Consider the following 15,898-nt stretch of genomic DNA (forward strand, 5'->3'; position numbering starts at 1 on the left):
TAAAAACATATATAAGATTAATTACATAAAGAGTTTGCAAAATTACAAAATATCACCTAACACAAAATCTATATATACTAAAACTAATAATTAGGGTGGATGATAAGAAGAACTAGAAATACACATTTAAAATTGTTAGCGTGAGCCATTAGAGTTACAATGAAATAGAAACACCAGTTGTATATATCAACTTCCTGGTTTCAGGCTTCAATCTAGGACAAGTTTGCTATGTAGAGTGGATTACTTAAAACATATTTCTAAGAGCTCTTTCCCTTGTATCTCTATATATAGACCGTAAGTCTATTAATAAAGTAGAAAACTCTGTTTCTCCAAAAGTTTGATATGGTATCAGAGTATAGTCTAGGGATTTCTATGACCTAAACAGAGAATTGACCCAACAACTTTAACCCCATGGCTGAATATTCCACTGAATTGGTTCAGCCACAAAATCCCATAACAAACTCCATGCTTGACAACTTCATGACCAAGATGACAGAGGCTTTGACAAAAGCCTAGGCTACCTCACAACCAACTATCAATGACTCTTTTGCAGCACCAATCAGTATTAAGTTAGATGGATCCAACTATGCTTTATGGTCCCAGGTGGCAGAGATGAACATCCTAGCCAAAGACAAACTAGGGTATATTAATGGAGACTTCCCTCAACCCTCAAAAGCAGACCTGACATTCTGTAAATGGCGTACTGAGAACTCTGTGGTGAAATGGTGGTTGATTAATTCAATGGATCGGTCACTTATTGCAAACTTCATCCGCTTCCTAACAGCAAAATAGGTGTGGGATGCAATTGCAACATATTTTGACGGAACTGACATGTCACAGGTTAATGAACTTCAACATAGGGTAACTCGGATGTGGCAGAGAGGAGGATTAATAAAAAAATATTACAATGATTTACAAGGGGTATGGTGTGAGATAGATTTTCGATGCCCCAATCCCATAGAGTATGCAATAGACATACAAAAACATAACTCTCTGATACAGGAGGAAAGAGTTTATATTTTCTTGGACAAATTGGATGATCGTCTTGACAACATTCGTAGTGACATTCTCCAACTGAAACTGTTTCCTACAATTGAACAGGCTTATGCTCATGTCGGAAAAGAGGATACTCGACAGGCAATGATGACAGCAGGGGCAGAGATCGTAACTAATGGTGCTGTTATGGCCATCAAAGGCTCAAGATTTGGCCAATCACCAACACTGGTAATGGGAAAGCATAACTCATCCTCTAAACCAAAAGGACCCTTCGATGGAGGAAAATGTACACACTGTGGAAACACCAAACACACCTGTGAGACATGCTTTAAGTTACACGGGTACCCTAAATGGTGGCATGAATTGTAAGCTAGGAGGAAAAAAGGTAACACAACACTTAATGAAGGCACTGGTAGAGCTGCAGCAGTCACAGCAGAACCTTAACTCTCACTTATCCCTGTGGCAGATTCCTCCACTTCTAAGGCACTAGGTAACCGTGGACAAGTTTTCTATAGTTCTAGCCATCAGGATGAAAGTGAATGGATTATCGACTCTAGGGCTACGAACCATATGACCTTTGATCCTGCAAACTTCTCACACACAACTCAACCACAGAGGACTTGTATTGCAAATGCAAATAGAGTCGCGTATCTAGTCACAAGAGCTAGAACCGTGTCACTATCACCCTTACTCACTTTATCCCACACTTTTCTTGTTTCTTCATTATCAAACAAATTAATGTTTGTGAGTCAAGTAACTGAAGAACTCAATTGTGTGGCATTGATATACTCTAATGTTGGAGGATGTTCTCAACAAAGAGATTTTTGGGTGTGGTATTAAGAGAGGGAGGTTATACTACCTTGATGATTTCAACCATGGAAAAGCACATCACATACACCATCAACTTAGTAGCATGGAATGAAAAATATGGTTATGACATTGTCATCTTGGGCATCCATCATTCAGATATCTAAGACACCTATTTTTGAACTTATTTTTACAATCAAAGGATGTTGATTTTAATTGTAAAACTTGTATTCTGGCTAAGAGCCATAAAACCTCTTATTATGCAAGTTTAAATAAAAGCAATATTCCTTGTGCTCTAATACTCTGATGTCTGGGGACCTTCTCCACAAACTATGGTAACTGGCCATCGTTGGTTTGTTATATTTATCGTTGACTTCACCTGAATGACTTGGCTTTACCTGATGAAGATAAAGGAGGAGGTGTTCCCAATATTCCAAGCATTTCACATCATGATTCAGATTTAATTTTCAGCCAAAATACAAGTTCTTCGATCAGATAATGAAGGGGAGTTTATCAACCAACGGTTCAAAGCATTCTTCTAGCAACAAGGTCTCCTCTATGAAACATCATGTGCTTAAACTCCACAATAGAATGGTGTTGCTAAATGAAAGAATCGCCACATCCTGGAAACAACTTGTGCTTTTTTTTTATGGAATAAATGTCCCAACTCACCACTAAGATGATACGGTAAGTGCGGTTGTATACCTACTTAACAAAATTCCCTCTAAAGTCCTGCACTTCAAAACTCCCTTGCAAGTGCTTTCCTCTTATGTTGCACTACCTACTGTGTTGCTACTCCCATCTCGTGTGTTCGGATGCATGGTTTTTGTTCATCTTCATAAGAACCAACGCTCCAAACTTGATCCATGTGTTGTTAAATGTCTGTTTCTGGGTTATGGACCAAATAAAAAGGGCTACAAATGCTTTGATCCTATTAACAAGAGACTCTATATTACCATAAATGCTTTATCTGAACACTTATTCTCCAATGATCTCCAACTAAGCCTTCTTGGGGAAGCCTAAAAGTGAAGATCTGAATTGGCATTTAACAGCTCCAGCCACTGTTAACACTACTGATAATCCAACAAACCTTGCAGCCACCAATGACAGTCCAACACATACTGACGAAAGACAACTTGGGGAGCCTGAAAATGATGCTGAAGAAATACATGAAAATCAACTTAATTGAGAGCTTATGAATCAAGAAACCTGTAAGATCCCACATCGGAAGCGAGCGTCCAGAGCCAGGGCCTTATAAGTGCATGCTAACCTTGACTAGTAAGACGCGTTTTGGGGCCATGCGTGGCTGCCAAGAACAAACTCGTGAGGGGGACCTAGGTGGAAGCCCTGGACATGGATGGACTGGGAGGCCCAAAGCGGACAATATCTTGCTAGTGAGGTGGGGTGTTACAAAACCTAACCAACCCCTCTCTCTACAGTACCTGAATCTCCTACTGAGAACAGTCCTGAGATAAGCTCTTCCATTGTTCCTCCATATTCTTCTTAATTGAATACTCTCGTAAAGTATGTGTTACCTTTTAGACACAATAGAGAAAAGCCACCTAGCAGGTACTCCCATGATATCGAAGAAAGGCGATCCAAATTCGCCATCGTTAATTATGTGAGCACACAACACCTATATGATCCGATTTAGAATTTCACAGAGATATTATCCTATTGTTGTTGCTATCCAATTTTTGACCCATGTTTTAGATAAATTTTCAGAAAAAAAACCAAAAAAAAAAAACAACAAAGACCCCTATTTTTACCAATTTTTGGTTTCTCACAAAAAAAAAATACAATATATATATATATATATATCAAAAAAAAATATTCAGAATAAATTCAAAAAAATAATAGGAGCGAGTGTTGACAAGAAAAATTGAATTTGAGAAAGAAAAGTCCAAAATCAGATGTTTATGGACCCAATTAAATTTTATCTAAGGTTTAATTGAATTTATGGAGGGTTTGATTGCAAGAAAAATTGATTTTTAAGTCAATTTAGACTTTTATTGGAAGAAATTAAAGTTCTAGGGTCAAGTTATAATTTTTAAGAATTGATTTAGTCAAATCAGGGGCTTAATTGCATAATTATTAAAGTTTGATGGCCAATTAAGGACTTGATTGAAACAATCCGAAACTAAGGACCAAACCGAAAAAGACACTAAAATCAAGGGATCCAATTACAATTTATCTAGGGGGCTTGATTACAAAAATACAAAACTCCAATAACCAACTCGAAAATATACATTTTGAATAGGAAAACTGTGTCGTTTTAGAGGCACTATTCATTCTCTTCTTCAGGAGCCGGTTCAACAGACAGAGGAACTGCTTCAGAACAAAAGTCACAAATTGCTTCAGTTACGGGGAACGTTTCACAGATAATGCACGCCGACCGTTACTATGTTCATGCAATAACGCATGCATCCTCTGGCTATAAAAGCCAGAGGAAGGACCGAACACAAAGGAGGGGGGAAGAAGAGAGAAAAGGAGAGAGAACAGGGAGAAATAAAAAAAAGCAGAGGGAGACGTGAGGAAGAACTGGGCAACAGAAGGGGGGGAAACAGAGGAGGAACGAGGGTAGACAGAAAAAAAAAGAACGAGACAGAGGGGGGGAAGAAAGAACAGAGAGGAGCCGGAGGGAGAGGAAGAAAACAGAGGGGGAAGAGGCCAGAAAGAAAAACAGAGGGAAGGAGAAAAGGAGAAAAACAGAGGGGGTGGCCGTGGGTAAGGAAGGGAACATGAGAGAAAGTGGGGAGCAGTAAAAAAAGAAAAAAACAGAGGAGTGATAGAGGAGATTACAGAGGGGAACAGAGGACGAAGAGGGGAGAAACATTGTCGTCTCTGCATGGGGAAGAAGAAGAAAAACAGTAGCGCCACCAGGCTTCTCAGCCACCACCACAGCAGGCTGTCGCGACACCAACGACACCATGAGCCACCAGCACTGTAAACGACAGCGCATCCATTCCAGGTAACTCTCCTCCCATTGTTTTAGTTTCTCATTTCATCTTCTTGCACGCAGAACGTGCACTGTGCACATTTCTGCAAGCAAGAAGAAATAATTACCCTGTTACTGTGCATGAGCACAGTAACGGGTAATTGTATTTGGGGCGGGTTACTGTGCACTGGCATAGTAACCAGTCCGGGTTGACTCAGCCCAGTCCCTTTGGCTGGGTTGAGTCCAGCCTAATATGTGTTAGTTTGCATTTTATTGGGCTGATCTCGACCCAGTTTTTTTTTGGGCCGGGTTTGGCCCATTCGAAAAAAATTTCTTCAAAAATTATTTTAAAAAAATCTGTGATTTCCGCAAATTTATTACAACATTTTGATCAATATCGGTTTGTATTTTTATTATGTAAATATACAAATCCGGTATTAAAATACCCGATTTTCGTCAATACATTAAAAAATAAAAATAAAAATGTTTTGTTTTCATACATACGGTCAAGTCTCTCAAAAATAAAAAAAATCATATTGTATTTTCATACAACAAAGAAAATTTCAAAAATATATATTAGCATGCATTTTGGCTTTAATAACTAGTTTATTAAAGTCGCGAGAACTAGGCCAATATTTTAAAAATTCTAAAAAAATTAATTTTGTTTTCTTTTAATATCTGGGGTTGCGACCTTATACGTAAGACGTATTACGGATATTAAACTCTTTTGTTGACGTTAGAACAGTTAGGTTTTACCCGATAAGATAAGGATCTCCTTACCGAGGAGAACTTTTCTTGAACCACAGACGGACCAACAACTAAAAAGCACGACAAGACCTTAGATTTTATCAGACAATAAAACAATGCAGCCTACCTTAGGTAGGGCGTATTTGGGGTGCTAATACCTTCCATTTACGCAACCAGTCCCCGTACCCGATTCTAAGACCAGTTAGGGTTCCTAGTAACCAAAATACTAGGTGGCGACTCTCATTCCTGCTTTCCACAGATAAAAGACAAGAATTCCTTGTCTCCCCGTATTTGCCACATAAGATACCGATTTTGAAAGTGGATGTTTTCGTCGCGACGCCGCACACGTGCGACAATTGTCATGCTCCAGATAATATACAGGATGCTTTGGCCAACTCTAAATGGGCACTAGCCATACAAGAAGAGATGAAAGCCTTACAAAAAAATAATACGTGGAAGTTGATACCGCAGCCTGAAGGGAAGAAGACAGTGGGGTGCAAATGGGTGTTTTAAATACAAAGTAGATGGATCAATTGACCAATACAAAACAAGGTTAATAACGAAAGGATTTACACAGACATACGGTATAGATTATATCAGGACTTTCTCACTAGTTGCTAAATTAAATACTATTAGAGTTTTACTATCTCTTGTAGGAAATCTAGATTGGCCACTACTTCAGTTTGATGTAAAGAATGCCTTCCTCCTTGGTGACCTTGAAGAAAAGGTTTATATGGATATCCTACCAGGCCTTATATCATCTTCAGGAACTAGAGTTGTATGCAAGTTGGAGCGAGCTCTATATGGATTAAAACAATCTCCTCGAGCATGGTTTGAGAGATTTAGCTTAGTTATGAGAAGGTATGGCTTTGTTCAAAGCAATAGGGACCACACTCTCTTCCTGAAGCATCGGCAAAAGAAGGTGACAGCCTTAATCATCTACATAGATGATATGATTATCACCAGGGATGACACTAAAGAAATTTCAAGACTCCAAGAGCAATTGTCAGCCGAATTTGAGATGAAGAATCTGGGTGGACTTAAATACTTCATGGGAATAGAGGTGGCAAGGTCACGGAGGGGTATATTCTTGTCCCAAAAAAAGTATGTGCTGGATCTACTTTCTGAGGTGGGGTTATTAGATTGCAAACCAGTAGATACTCCCATTGTTTAAAATCACAAACTCACATAACACATAGATCAAGTACCAACATATAAAGGACGATACCAAAGGCTGATGGGAAAACTTATTTACTTGTCACACACTCACCCTGGTATTGCTTATACCGTAAGTGTTGTGAGCCAATTTATGCATAATCCAAGCGAAGAACATATGAATGCAGTGATTCGAATACTTCGTTACTTGAAATCCTCACCAGGAAAGGGTCTAATGTTCTCTAAAATAACCACTTGGATGTTGAGGGATACACGAATGCAGATTGGGCAGGGAGTGTTCTAGATAGAAAATCCATGTCAAGGTAATTTACATTCATGGGAGGAAACTTAGTTACATGGAGTAGCGAAAAGCAAAAAGTGGTGGCTCAATCAAGTGTTGAAGTCAAGTTTAAAGGGATGGTAAAAGGATTTTGTGAATTACTATGGCTTAGAAAGTTACTAATGAAAATAGGCTACGGTCCCAACATAAAGATGAACTTGTTTTGTGAAAATAAAGCTGCAATTGATATTTCACAAAATTCTATTCAGCATGATCGAACAAAACACGTTGAAATAAACAAACATTTTATTAAGCAAAACCTTAAAGAGAAAATCATCCATTAGTTAGATAAATTTTTATAATCTTTTTCTATCAAATTTTTACTCATTGTTAGTTAGATAAAATTAGAATCCATGTAAGATTCCAGGCTTTTATTTATTGTCCTATTTTCTTTGAACCTATTAAGTTGGATCATTAGGTTTAATACAATTCTTATAAAATTAATCTTAAACTAAGACTAGGTAATGAGTTAAAGGAAGAAGAATTCCAATTTCACTCCGTAAATCAAGTTTAATAAAAATACTAAATAATAAAAATATTTTTTTGTATTTTTAAAAAAATATAATTTAACTTGTATCATAGCACGGAAAAAAAAAACTAATTAGAATCCTAATAAAATTATGGGCTTCGTTATATATATATATATATATATATATATATATATATATATATCTTTTACATAATTTCAGATATTCTTGTACAGGCTAACCAGGGGTTTTCAAAACTCAACTTTATATTAATTCATGTATTTTAATAGCAGATAGGATAAAATATTATTTCAGATATACCATTTAAAGCTTAAAATGTAAATCACACGTATATAAAGAAGGGGCTGTCTTTTAAGTGGCAGCAAAAGAAAACAAAAGACAGAGAAAGTTTAGGGCCGGCTGTCACCCGAGAGAGAAAGAAAAATTATACAGCTTGAGCACGGTTATTTTTTAAAATATTTTTATTTTGAAAATCTTAACATCTAATTTTAGACACGTAACTCTTCATTTTGTCTGGTTGGATTGGAAATTAAAGAAGTCTAAGTTAGTTGTTTTGTCATAAAACAAGAATGTCTGTGGATTTCTCTCAATTCTTTCTTTTTAATCTTCTTGTATTCCAAGAATAGTTTATTCTTGATGATTTATATGTTGCAGCCTCACACCCTATCATTCGTAGATAAATAAAGTTTTTTTTCCACACGGTTTTTCATATAAAATCTTGGTGCGTGTAATTGATTGTTTAATTTTGTTGATCAGTTGGTCTTATGTTAATTACATGAAGAATTCTTGTGAATTGTGAATTTGATATATTAGTGCCTTTTCCCAGCAACCTGGGATTCAAACTCTTGTAACATATGTATATAACTGGATGTTTTCAGTAATGATAAGCTTTAGTATTTTCCTCCATCTTCTAAAATCTATCTTCGTATCAGAGCCAAAACAATGGCCTCGCCTTCGAATTCTGAAATTTCTAATCTTCTCCCAAACTCTTCAATTATCAAAAATGAGTTGACTGTGTTGAAAGAAAAGTAAGTAATGGATGCACCAAGTAAAAATGTGATGTTTTAAGTAAGCACTTTTATCTTATGGTTGAAACACAGTTTGATAAATAGTTGAAATGCTTACAGTTATCTCAAACAGAATGAATTCAATATAGGATAGCATGTCCTGCCGTCCTGGTACCCATGAACAGAATGGAGTTGCAGAGAGAAAGATCAGACAGATGGTTGACACAGGTTTGGCTCTTCTAGCAGATGGAAAGTTCCATTTCAGTATTGGAACGCTCGTCTTCTCAACCGCAGCTTATTTGATTAATAGGATGCTCCTAATTCAGCAGTATTTAGTCCTTCTAAAAAACTATCCCATCAAGCACCTCTCAAAATCTTCGGATGCACTGTGTACCTTCTTCTTCGGCCCTACATTTCCCATTAATTTGCTCCTAGATGTGTTCACTGTGTTTTTCTTGTTTACTTCAACCTCCATCAAGGTCATTTCTGTTTTGATCCTGATACTCACCGAATTTACACTTGCAGACAAGTTCAGTTTGGTAAAAGGAGATTTCTCTATGCTGAGAAACAATATTCTAGAGATTCTATTCTTGGCAAGCCTCCAGTTGCAATAGATTCTGCAGTACCATGGGTCACTATTTCTCATGCAACCCCAGTGAATGTTTCTCCATCTTCAGGTACTACACCTACTTCTCTTACACCTTTATCAAATTGCTCTTTAAACACATCATCTCGTTCCTCATAGCCGACTTCAAATGATTCTTCTTTGCAGCATGAGATGTTATTTCTAATCCTGCAGGAATTGATAGTTGTGTAGGCTTGCCCTTTCTCGCCACCACTGCCAACCTCCACAACAGTAGCTGCACCAAATTCATTGACACTTATGCTTCCTCTGAAAGCACCTCCTGCGCGCCACCATCCCGATGGTTCTAAGGCTCTCTACTTTGAAAAAGAAACAGGCTCATCACACCATCATTACTTCTGCAGGTTCTTCTAGCGGCACCTCTGCTGCAGTACCATTATGGGAACCATCCTGTTTCTCAAAAGCTATTAAGATTCCCGAATGGAGACAAACCATGGCAGCTGAGATCAATGTCTTAATTCATCATGGCAAGTGGGAGTCGGTTCCAAGACCACCTGCAGCAAATGTTGTAGGAAACAAATGCGTGCATAAGCTCAAACGCCAGGCAGACGGTTCAAGTGCAAAGCTCGCTTAAGCCAAGGGCTAAACCTACCAAGAAAGGATTGAGTATTCAGCCACATTTAGACCTCTCATTAAAGCTACCACAATTTGCATTGCTTGTTTGTATTCTGGTAGCCATTGTAATTGTAGTTTGAAAAAAAAAAATTATAAATTTTTTTTAATTAATAGTAGTTTTAAAAAATATATATATACTTAAAATTATAGTTAAAATTAAGGTTAAATAAAAAATAATTATCTAAGGCTCGAAAATTGCTCCTGCTGGATATTTCGATTGATGCATCAATTTTTATTTGAAACTGATTATATATAATCGATTGATGCATTAAATTTATAAGATAGAATAAATGATTTGATCCAATGAACAAGGTCCTATAGACTCTGCTTGAAATGACACACGTGATAGAAGGGACAAGAGAGTAAAGACGAAATAATACGAGGTGGGATACTGAAGACAAGACTGGTTTGTGTTTGGTATGGTAAATTAGTCATAAAATTTCCTTTTTTTATTTTTATTTAGTGATGAGTATAGAATAAAACAAAATACAGAGAATGTATGTTTTTCCATATTATATTTGTTATATGGTTTAGACATTTTTTTTTATTGCTATTTCGTTTAAATATTTTAAAAGGTAAAATTTCTTTCACTATATATATATATATATCCTTGTATTCTCTTATATTTTTTTATTAGGAAAAAAGACATTTTTTTATTACACTATATTTTTCCTATTTAATATTTTTTATATATTTTTATTTACAAGATTATAATAATTTAAAAAATTGCATATCATAACTCTGATACATATAAATAAAATTAAATAAAAATAAAAATGGTAGGAAATGAAAAATTTATGGTGAATGCACTTCTAAGATGGATAAGGACAAAGTGTCTGAATTGGAAATCTTTGAACCTCGAGGGATGCAATTGAAATGCAAATTGTTTTGGTGATTCAATGTAAAACATAGGTTATAGGTTGTATACTAATTTAAACTTGCCAACATGACTTCTCACCAGTCAGAATATGGAACCTTTTTTTTTTTTCTATTAAAGAGCTTCGCAAAAGTCTGTAATGCTTTACAGCTATGAGATTTCTCTTTATGGGAGTAAGAAAGAAAGAGCTGAGCATAGTCAATCCTAACAGTAAAGATGCTCCATGATGCCTGGACTGCAACATTACCATGTACTAATTTGCATTAAAGATTTCCTTGGAACATGTTTCCTAATAGTTGTAAAATTAACAAGTTGTTATAGTAACACTAATAGTTGTAAAACAATTGTAGCAATTATTAATGAATATTATAATAGGACAAAAACTATAATTAATATAAGATTTAATATGGTTTGACAATATATTTATATTTACAAGAACAAAAAGTTTTTATTGTTTATTATATCAAAATAGAGTTACCTAGTATGTATTTATAATAATTTTAAATTGTTTAAAAAACCCTAATCATTCAAAAAATTCTAACCTTTCAAAGAATATTAATAATTTTTCTTAACATCTTTTTACTATATCACACGAACGTTGCCCCCAACATCCCTAACCTAGCAATTATTCCTAGTAACAAAAAAGAAAAGAAAAATCTACCTATGAGCCACAAGCTAGCATAAGAAATTTGACTAAGACGAGAAACAGTACCCACCCCAAGTTTGAACTTAAATTTGTCTCGTGATGTTGAATTAATAACCGTACTTGGTGAAGAAAAATCTTTAAAAGCATAGTCGACTGGATTGCATGTCAAGCTTGTAGTATTAAAAAATTATAATTTCAAAGGACGAGAATTTATTTCTTGTTAAGTTCTTTTCACTGTGGCTTTGTTCTTTGATGCTTTAATGAATTCCATTGACTAACAAAAAAAGAAATGGTCTAAAATAGCTTGCTAGCAACTGCATTTCGTCGTAGAAATGTTCTTATTTTGAAGTTTAACATCTTCAACTCCTCTTTTCACAGTAGCTACAAATTTTTTTATCATCTTGCCATTAATTTTCAATTCCTTATTTTTTTCCCCTCTCATATTTAATATTTGAAATTATAATCTACATGCGAGTCGCTTTTACAATATTAAATAAATGGGGATTTTTCCATAAAAAATAACAAAAATCTTTCTTTCAAAAATACATTTTTTTATTTTAATTTACATATGGTCAAGTCTCTCAAAAATAAATTATCCTTGCATATTTTATCATATTAAAAAATTATAAAAATATAGTCTTTTTATTTTGCATATATTTTTAGATTTAATAACTAATTTATTATAGTCTTGAGAACTTGGTCTACATTTCAAAAACACCAAAAATTTTATTTCGTTTTCTATTAGTATCCGAGATTATGAAAACTTATACGTAAGACATATTCTCAATATTAAATAAAAAGACAGTTTAGTTTATTTTTATGTTTTGGCATGAGAACGGTTATGATTTAAGGATCTTCTTACCGAGAAAGATTTTTCTTAAACCTTAGACAGACTAACAAGTAGACAACAAAAAAATATCTTAGTTTATATCAGACAAATAAACAATGCAGCTTATTTTAAGTGAGATTTATTAGAAGTGATATGTTCTCCCTATATATAATTAATTAATCCTCTTATCTAGACTCTAAGACTAGTTAGGGTTTATAGTAACCAAAATAAAAAATGACAGACTATATTTATTTTTAACTGATAAGAAACAAAGAATTTCTTTCCCACTTCTGAAAGATGATCACCGCAATGCCAATAACCTCAAATCTGTTGCTTATATTACTAGATTTATATCCAGCAACAAATTAACAAGATTATATATGTTCGTTGTGTGGGCAAATGTATAAAGAATTTGAAGTTAAATCTCTGAACCTAAACCTAACATATATGTGTGTTACTAAAATGTTGGCCAATTATAAATAAATAAATAAAACATTTATGTTCATACACCCGTAGAAACTTCGAAAAAGAAATTTCCATAAATCAATGTCAATATGATAGGAGCCTGCTTAATACCTAACAATGAAAAAAAAAACGTAATTTTGCAAAAAAAGCATATTAGAAAATGTCCTTGTTGTAAAATTAATAAAAATAGCATATATAAATACCAGAATACCATGTATAACCAAGAGACGTAGATATAGCTAGACTCCATGCAATAGTTCTTGGACCCACATTTCAACTGTGCAGTTATCTCCATGATCCTCCACCCTGCATGTTTGACCTTCAGTTGAAAATTGCGGACCCCATAAACATTGTTCTCCATTTGATTCAAGTAATCCAACGTTCTCTTCTATGATCTGATTTTCATTAATTATGAGATCATTCACAAGATTAAAGCTTGAAGAAAAATAACTGATAGGCAGCTTCGGTGAGCCCTCCGAGTCTTCTGGCTTCAATATTTTTGGAGCAGTGGGAAGTGGAACGTCAATATTTTCACATAACTTCCTTTTCTTGAATTCTGCTGTGGATGTTTGTGTTCCGTGCAGTTTCGGTGCTTGCGCTGCAGTATTGATATTGTTCTTTACGTAATTTTTCTTCAAGCGGGTGTTCCAGAAATTTTTTATCTCATTATCTGTTCTTCCAGGTAATTTTGCTGCAATTGCAGACCATCTGAGACAGGTGAAAGAAAGTAAAATCATTGAACTTATGTAGAAGCTCTGAATTATTGTTCTTCCTGATGATCAAGAAAATAAAAACCTTGAAATACATCATACTTGTAAATCATAGTAAATTAAAAGAAGCTGTTAGTAGTGAGGTGAGAATTTTGAAGTAGCTCGAGTATATATTTGAGCAATATTCATGGAAGCCCCCTGTCTATAGGGTTGTTGGATCAACAGGAATTATCTCACCACTCAGAAGGTGGAGGAACTTTGTCTTCAAAAAGTGCACACCTCATGGCTGTGAGAGATTGAACCTATAGTTACCAACATTAAATATGGTCTTTAAGAAGTGCAGAAAATAAGTGATATTGGAAAGCTTGGAAAATGATATAAAACAAATAAAAAAATGGAGTTAAATTAAAAAAAACACTGGAACTTTCGGTTTAAATGCAATATTTTTTCATCTAGAAAACTAAAAAAACTAGGTTTTTAGGTTTCCGTATTTGCACTGGTTTGAAAAACACATTTTATAGATTCTTTAGTTTTTCAATATAAGTTTTTCATTGTTTTTCAAATAAGGAAAAAAAAAGTGTCCAATAATTTTTTTTAATAAAATATTGGTTAGTTTTCAATTTAATTTCTATAGGTACTTGTGAATATTCATTATTGTGATTTTGCATGAAATCATGCATCTAACTTGTCATGTGTTTAATAATTGTTCAAGGGGAACTAGGTAAGTGGAACTTGTGAAATAGATCACCCAAGATGAAGCAGTAAGAAATGGAATTTGAGGAACAAATCTTGCCCTAACGAAGAATATCCATATTTTAGAGTACTTAATTTACCTATTTCCAAGAATCCCATGCAGCTTGAGTATGGTTTCCACTTCTTCCATGCTGAAGTTTCCACGCTTTATATCCGGCCTCAAGTAGTTCATCCAACGTAGCCTGCAACTCTTCCCTGACCTTAACAAACCTAAGAGAAATCGGAGAACAAAGCAATGAAACTTCACTGTCGCCATTTTCTTTGGTGAAATATTTGAAATTCAACTACAGATGAGTACTACTTGTTCCTTACCGGCAGCTTTCGGCATCTCAATCCAATTCCGAATGCCATGGCTGTTAATATAAGCTATCAACTTCTGATCTTCTTCAGGACTCCATGCCCCTCTTTTCAAAGGCAGATTCTGAGAGTTATGTGCAATCTTTCTCATCGTCGCCAGCTTGATGCATGTAAAATCCATGTCTATCTGGATTACCAGTTGTTCCAGTTGATTAATTCTTAACTACAATTTAATATAACACCTGCCGGAGTCAAGTCATTGCCCCATATATATATATATATATATATATATATATATATATTTTCCAGTGGGAAAACGTGTTTCAAAGTTCAAGATTTCCAAAGTATTCACGGACTAATTGTAAAATGAAACTCCTGACTCGAAAATATGCAAGTCACAAGTGACATAATATATAGCATGAATAAAAACAAAATATTTTAGATTTTTTTTTAAAAAAATATATATATATATATTTTAGATTTGAAAGTTATAATCCTAAAATATATATATATATATATATATAATAGAAAAGACTAGAATATATTGCACTGCAACTTTAATGAACTGTCTCAATAATTGCATGCCAGCTAGCCTCGAACATTCAATTTCGTCTGGTTATAGATGCGTGAACACCATTATTTGACCAAATTAATATAAAGAATAGAATATATAGTATATAAATTGTTTTTCCCCATGCAAATATCACGTGAGTTAATAAACAAATAGTAATTATGAAAGGTAAGGGTAACTAGTCAGATTCTGAATTTATTCTTTGAAAATTAATTCGAGTACTATAAACTTTAAAACCACTAGAAGTTTATCTAGTCGTTAATTTTAGAACCTTCAAGGATTAATCGAGATGCACGTAAGCTGCCCGAACTTAAAATAAAAATAAAAAAACAAATATCAAAAGGGAAACTGTTTTTAATTAATTAAAAATTCTTCAAGTAGAATATGATATGACCCTAACATTTTATCTTTGATTTATTACACAAGACATACATGCACAAGTCTAAACCAGTCCTGTCTACTCCTATTTGTTCCACAGTCAAACTCTCTGCAATCGATCGGCCTTCATTTGAGGACCAGTACCTTTCCTTTACGCGGCCTGATCTTTCCTTTGCCATCAACAAAGTCTATCAGTTCATGCATTATCCACGTGTGTCTCTCATTGACAGGCTGTCAGGCGTATTTTACGCTATCTCCATCACACGTCTAACCTTGGTCTCTACATTTCCTCATCTTCTACGTTTAAACTTACTGCCTTCTCAGATGCCGATTGGGCAGGGTGTCCAGATGACCGCAAATCAATCAACGGGTGGTTTTTGTGTCTATTTTGGCTCGCACCTCATTTCTTGGGGCTCTAAGAAGCAACCCATGCCATAGCTAGATCTTCAACAGAGGCTGAATAAAAGGTAGTGGCGATCACCACCTGCGAAATTAATCCTTTGGATTCAGTCACTGATAAAAGAATTAGTTATCTTCTTAGTTGATCCACCACCTTCTTTGTGGTGCGACAATTTAGGTGCTACTTATCTGTCCGTCCGTCAATCCTGTATTACATTCTAGAACTATTACATTCTA

At 34.8% G+C, this 15,898-nt stretch overlaps 1 protein-coding gene across 1 annotated transcript; it reads right to left on the reverse strand.

Moving 5' to 3' along the window:
• Window positions 1–12,532: 12,532 nt before the first annotated feature.
• LOC7458581 (transcription factor MYB8) lies at window positions 12,533–14,650 on the reverse strand. Its single transcript, XM_002305584.4, has 3 exons — window positions 14,329–14,650; window positions 14,097–14,226; window positions 12,533–13,261 (listed from the first exon to the last, which is right to left on the reverse strand). Exons 1-3 carry the CDS (start codon window positions 14,492–14,494, stop codon window positions 12,793–12,795), a joined length of 765 nt encoding a protein of 254 aa, XP_002305620.4. The 5' UTR covers window positions 14,495–14,650; the 3' UTR covers window positions 12,533–12,792.
• Between the last annotated feature and the right edge of the window lie 1,248 nt (window positions 14,651–15,898).

The sequence above is a fragment of the Populus trichocarpa genome, chromosome 4, assembly GCF_000002775.5.
Source record: "Populus trichocarpa isolate Nisqually-1 chromosome 4, P.trichocarpa_v4.1, whole genome shotgun sequence".
In the NCBI taxonomy this organism is placed as follows: Eukaryota; Viridiplantae; Streptophyta; class Magnoliopsida; order Malpighiales; family Salicaceae; genus Populus; species Populus trichocarpa.

Bases quoted from the DNA above. Each gene is read 5' to 3' on its own strand.
- LOC7458581 (XM_002305584.4), bottom strand. From the start codon at position 14,494: ATGGATTTTACATGCATCAAGCTGGCGACGATGAGAAAGATTGCACAT. The intron at 14,227-14,328 runs GTAAGGAACAAG...GATTTCTCTTAG, and splicing joins TGAGATGCCGAAAGCTGCCG to GTTTGTTAAGGTCAGGGAAG. The intron at 13,262-14,096 runs GTAAATTAAGTA...CACCTGTCTCAG, and splicing joins CATGGGATTCTTGGAAATAG to ATGGTCTGCAATTGCAGCAA.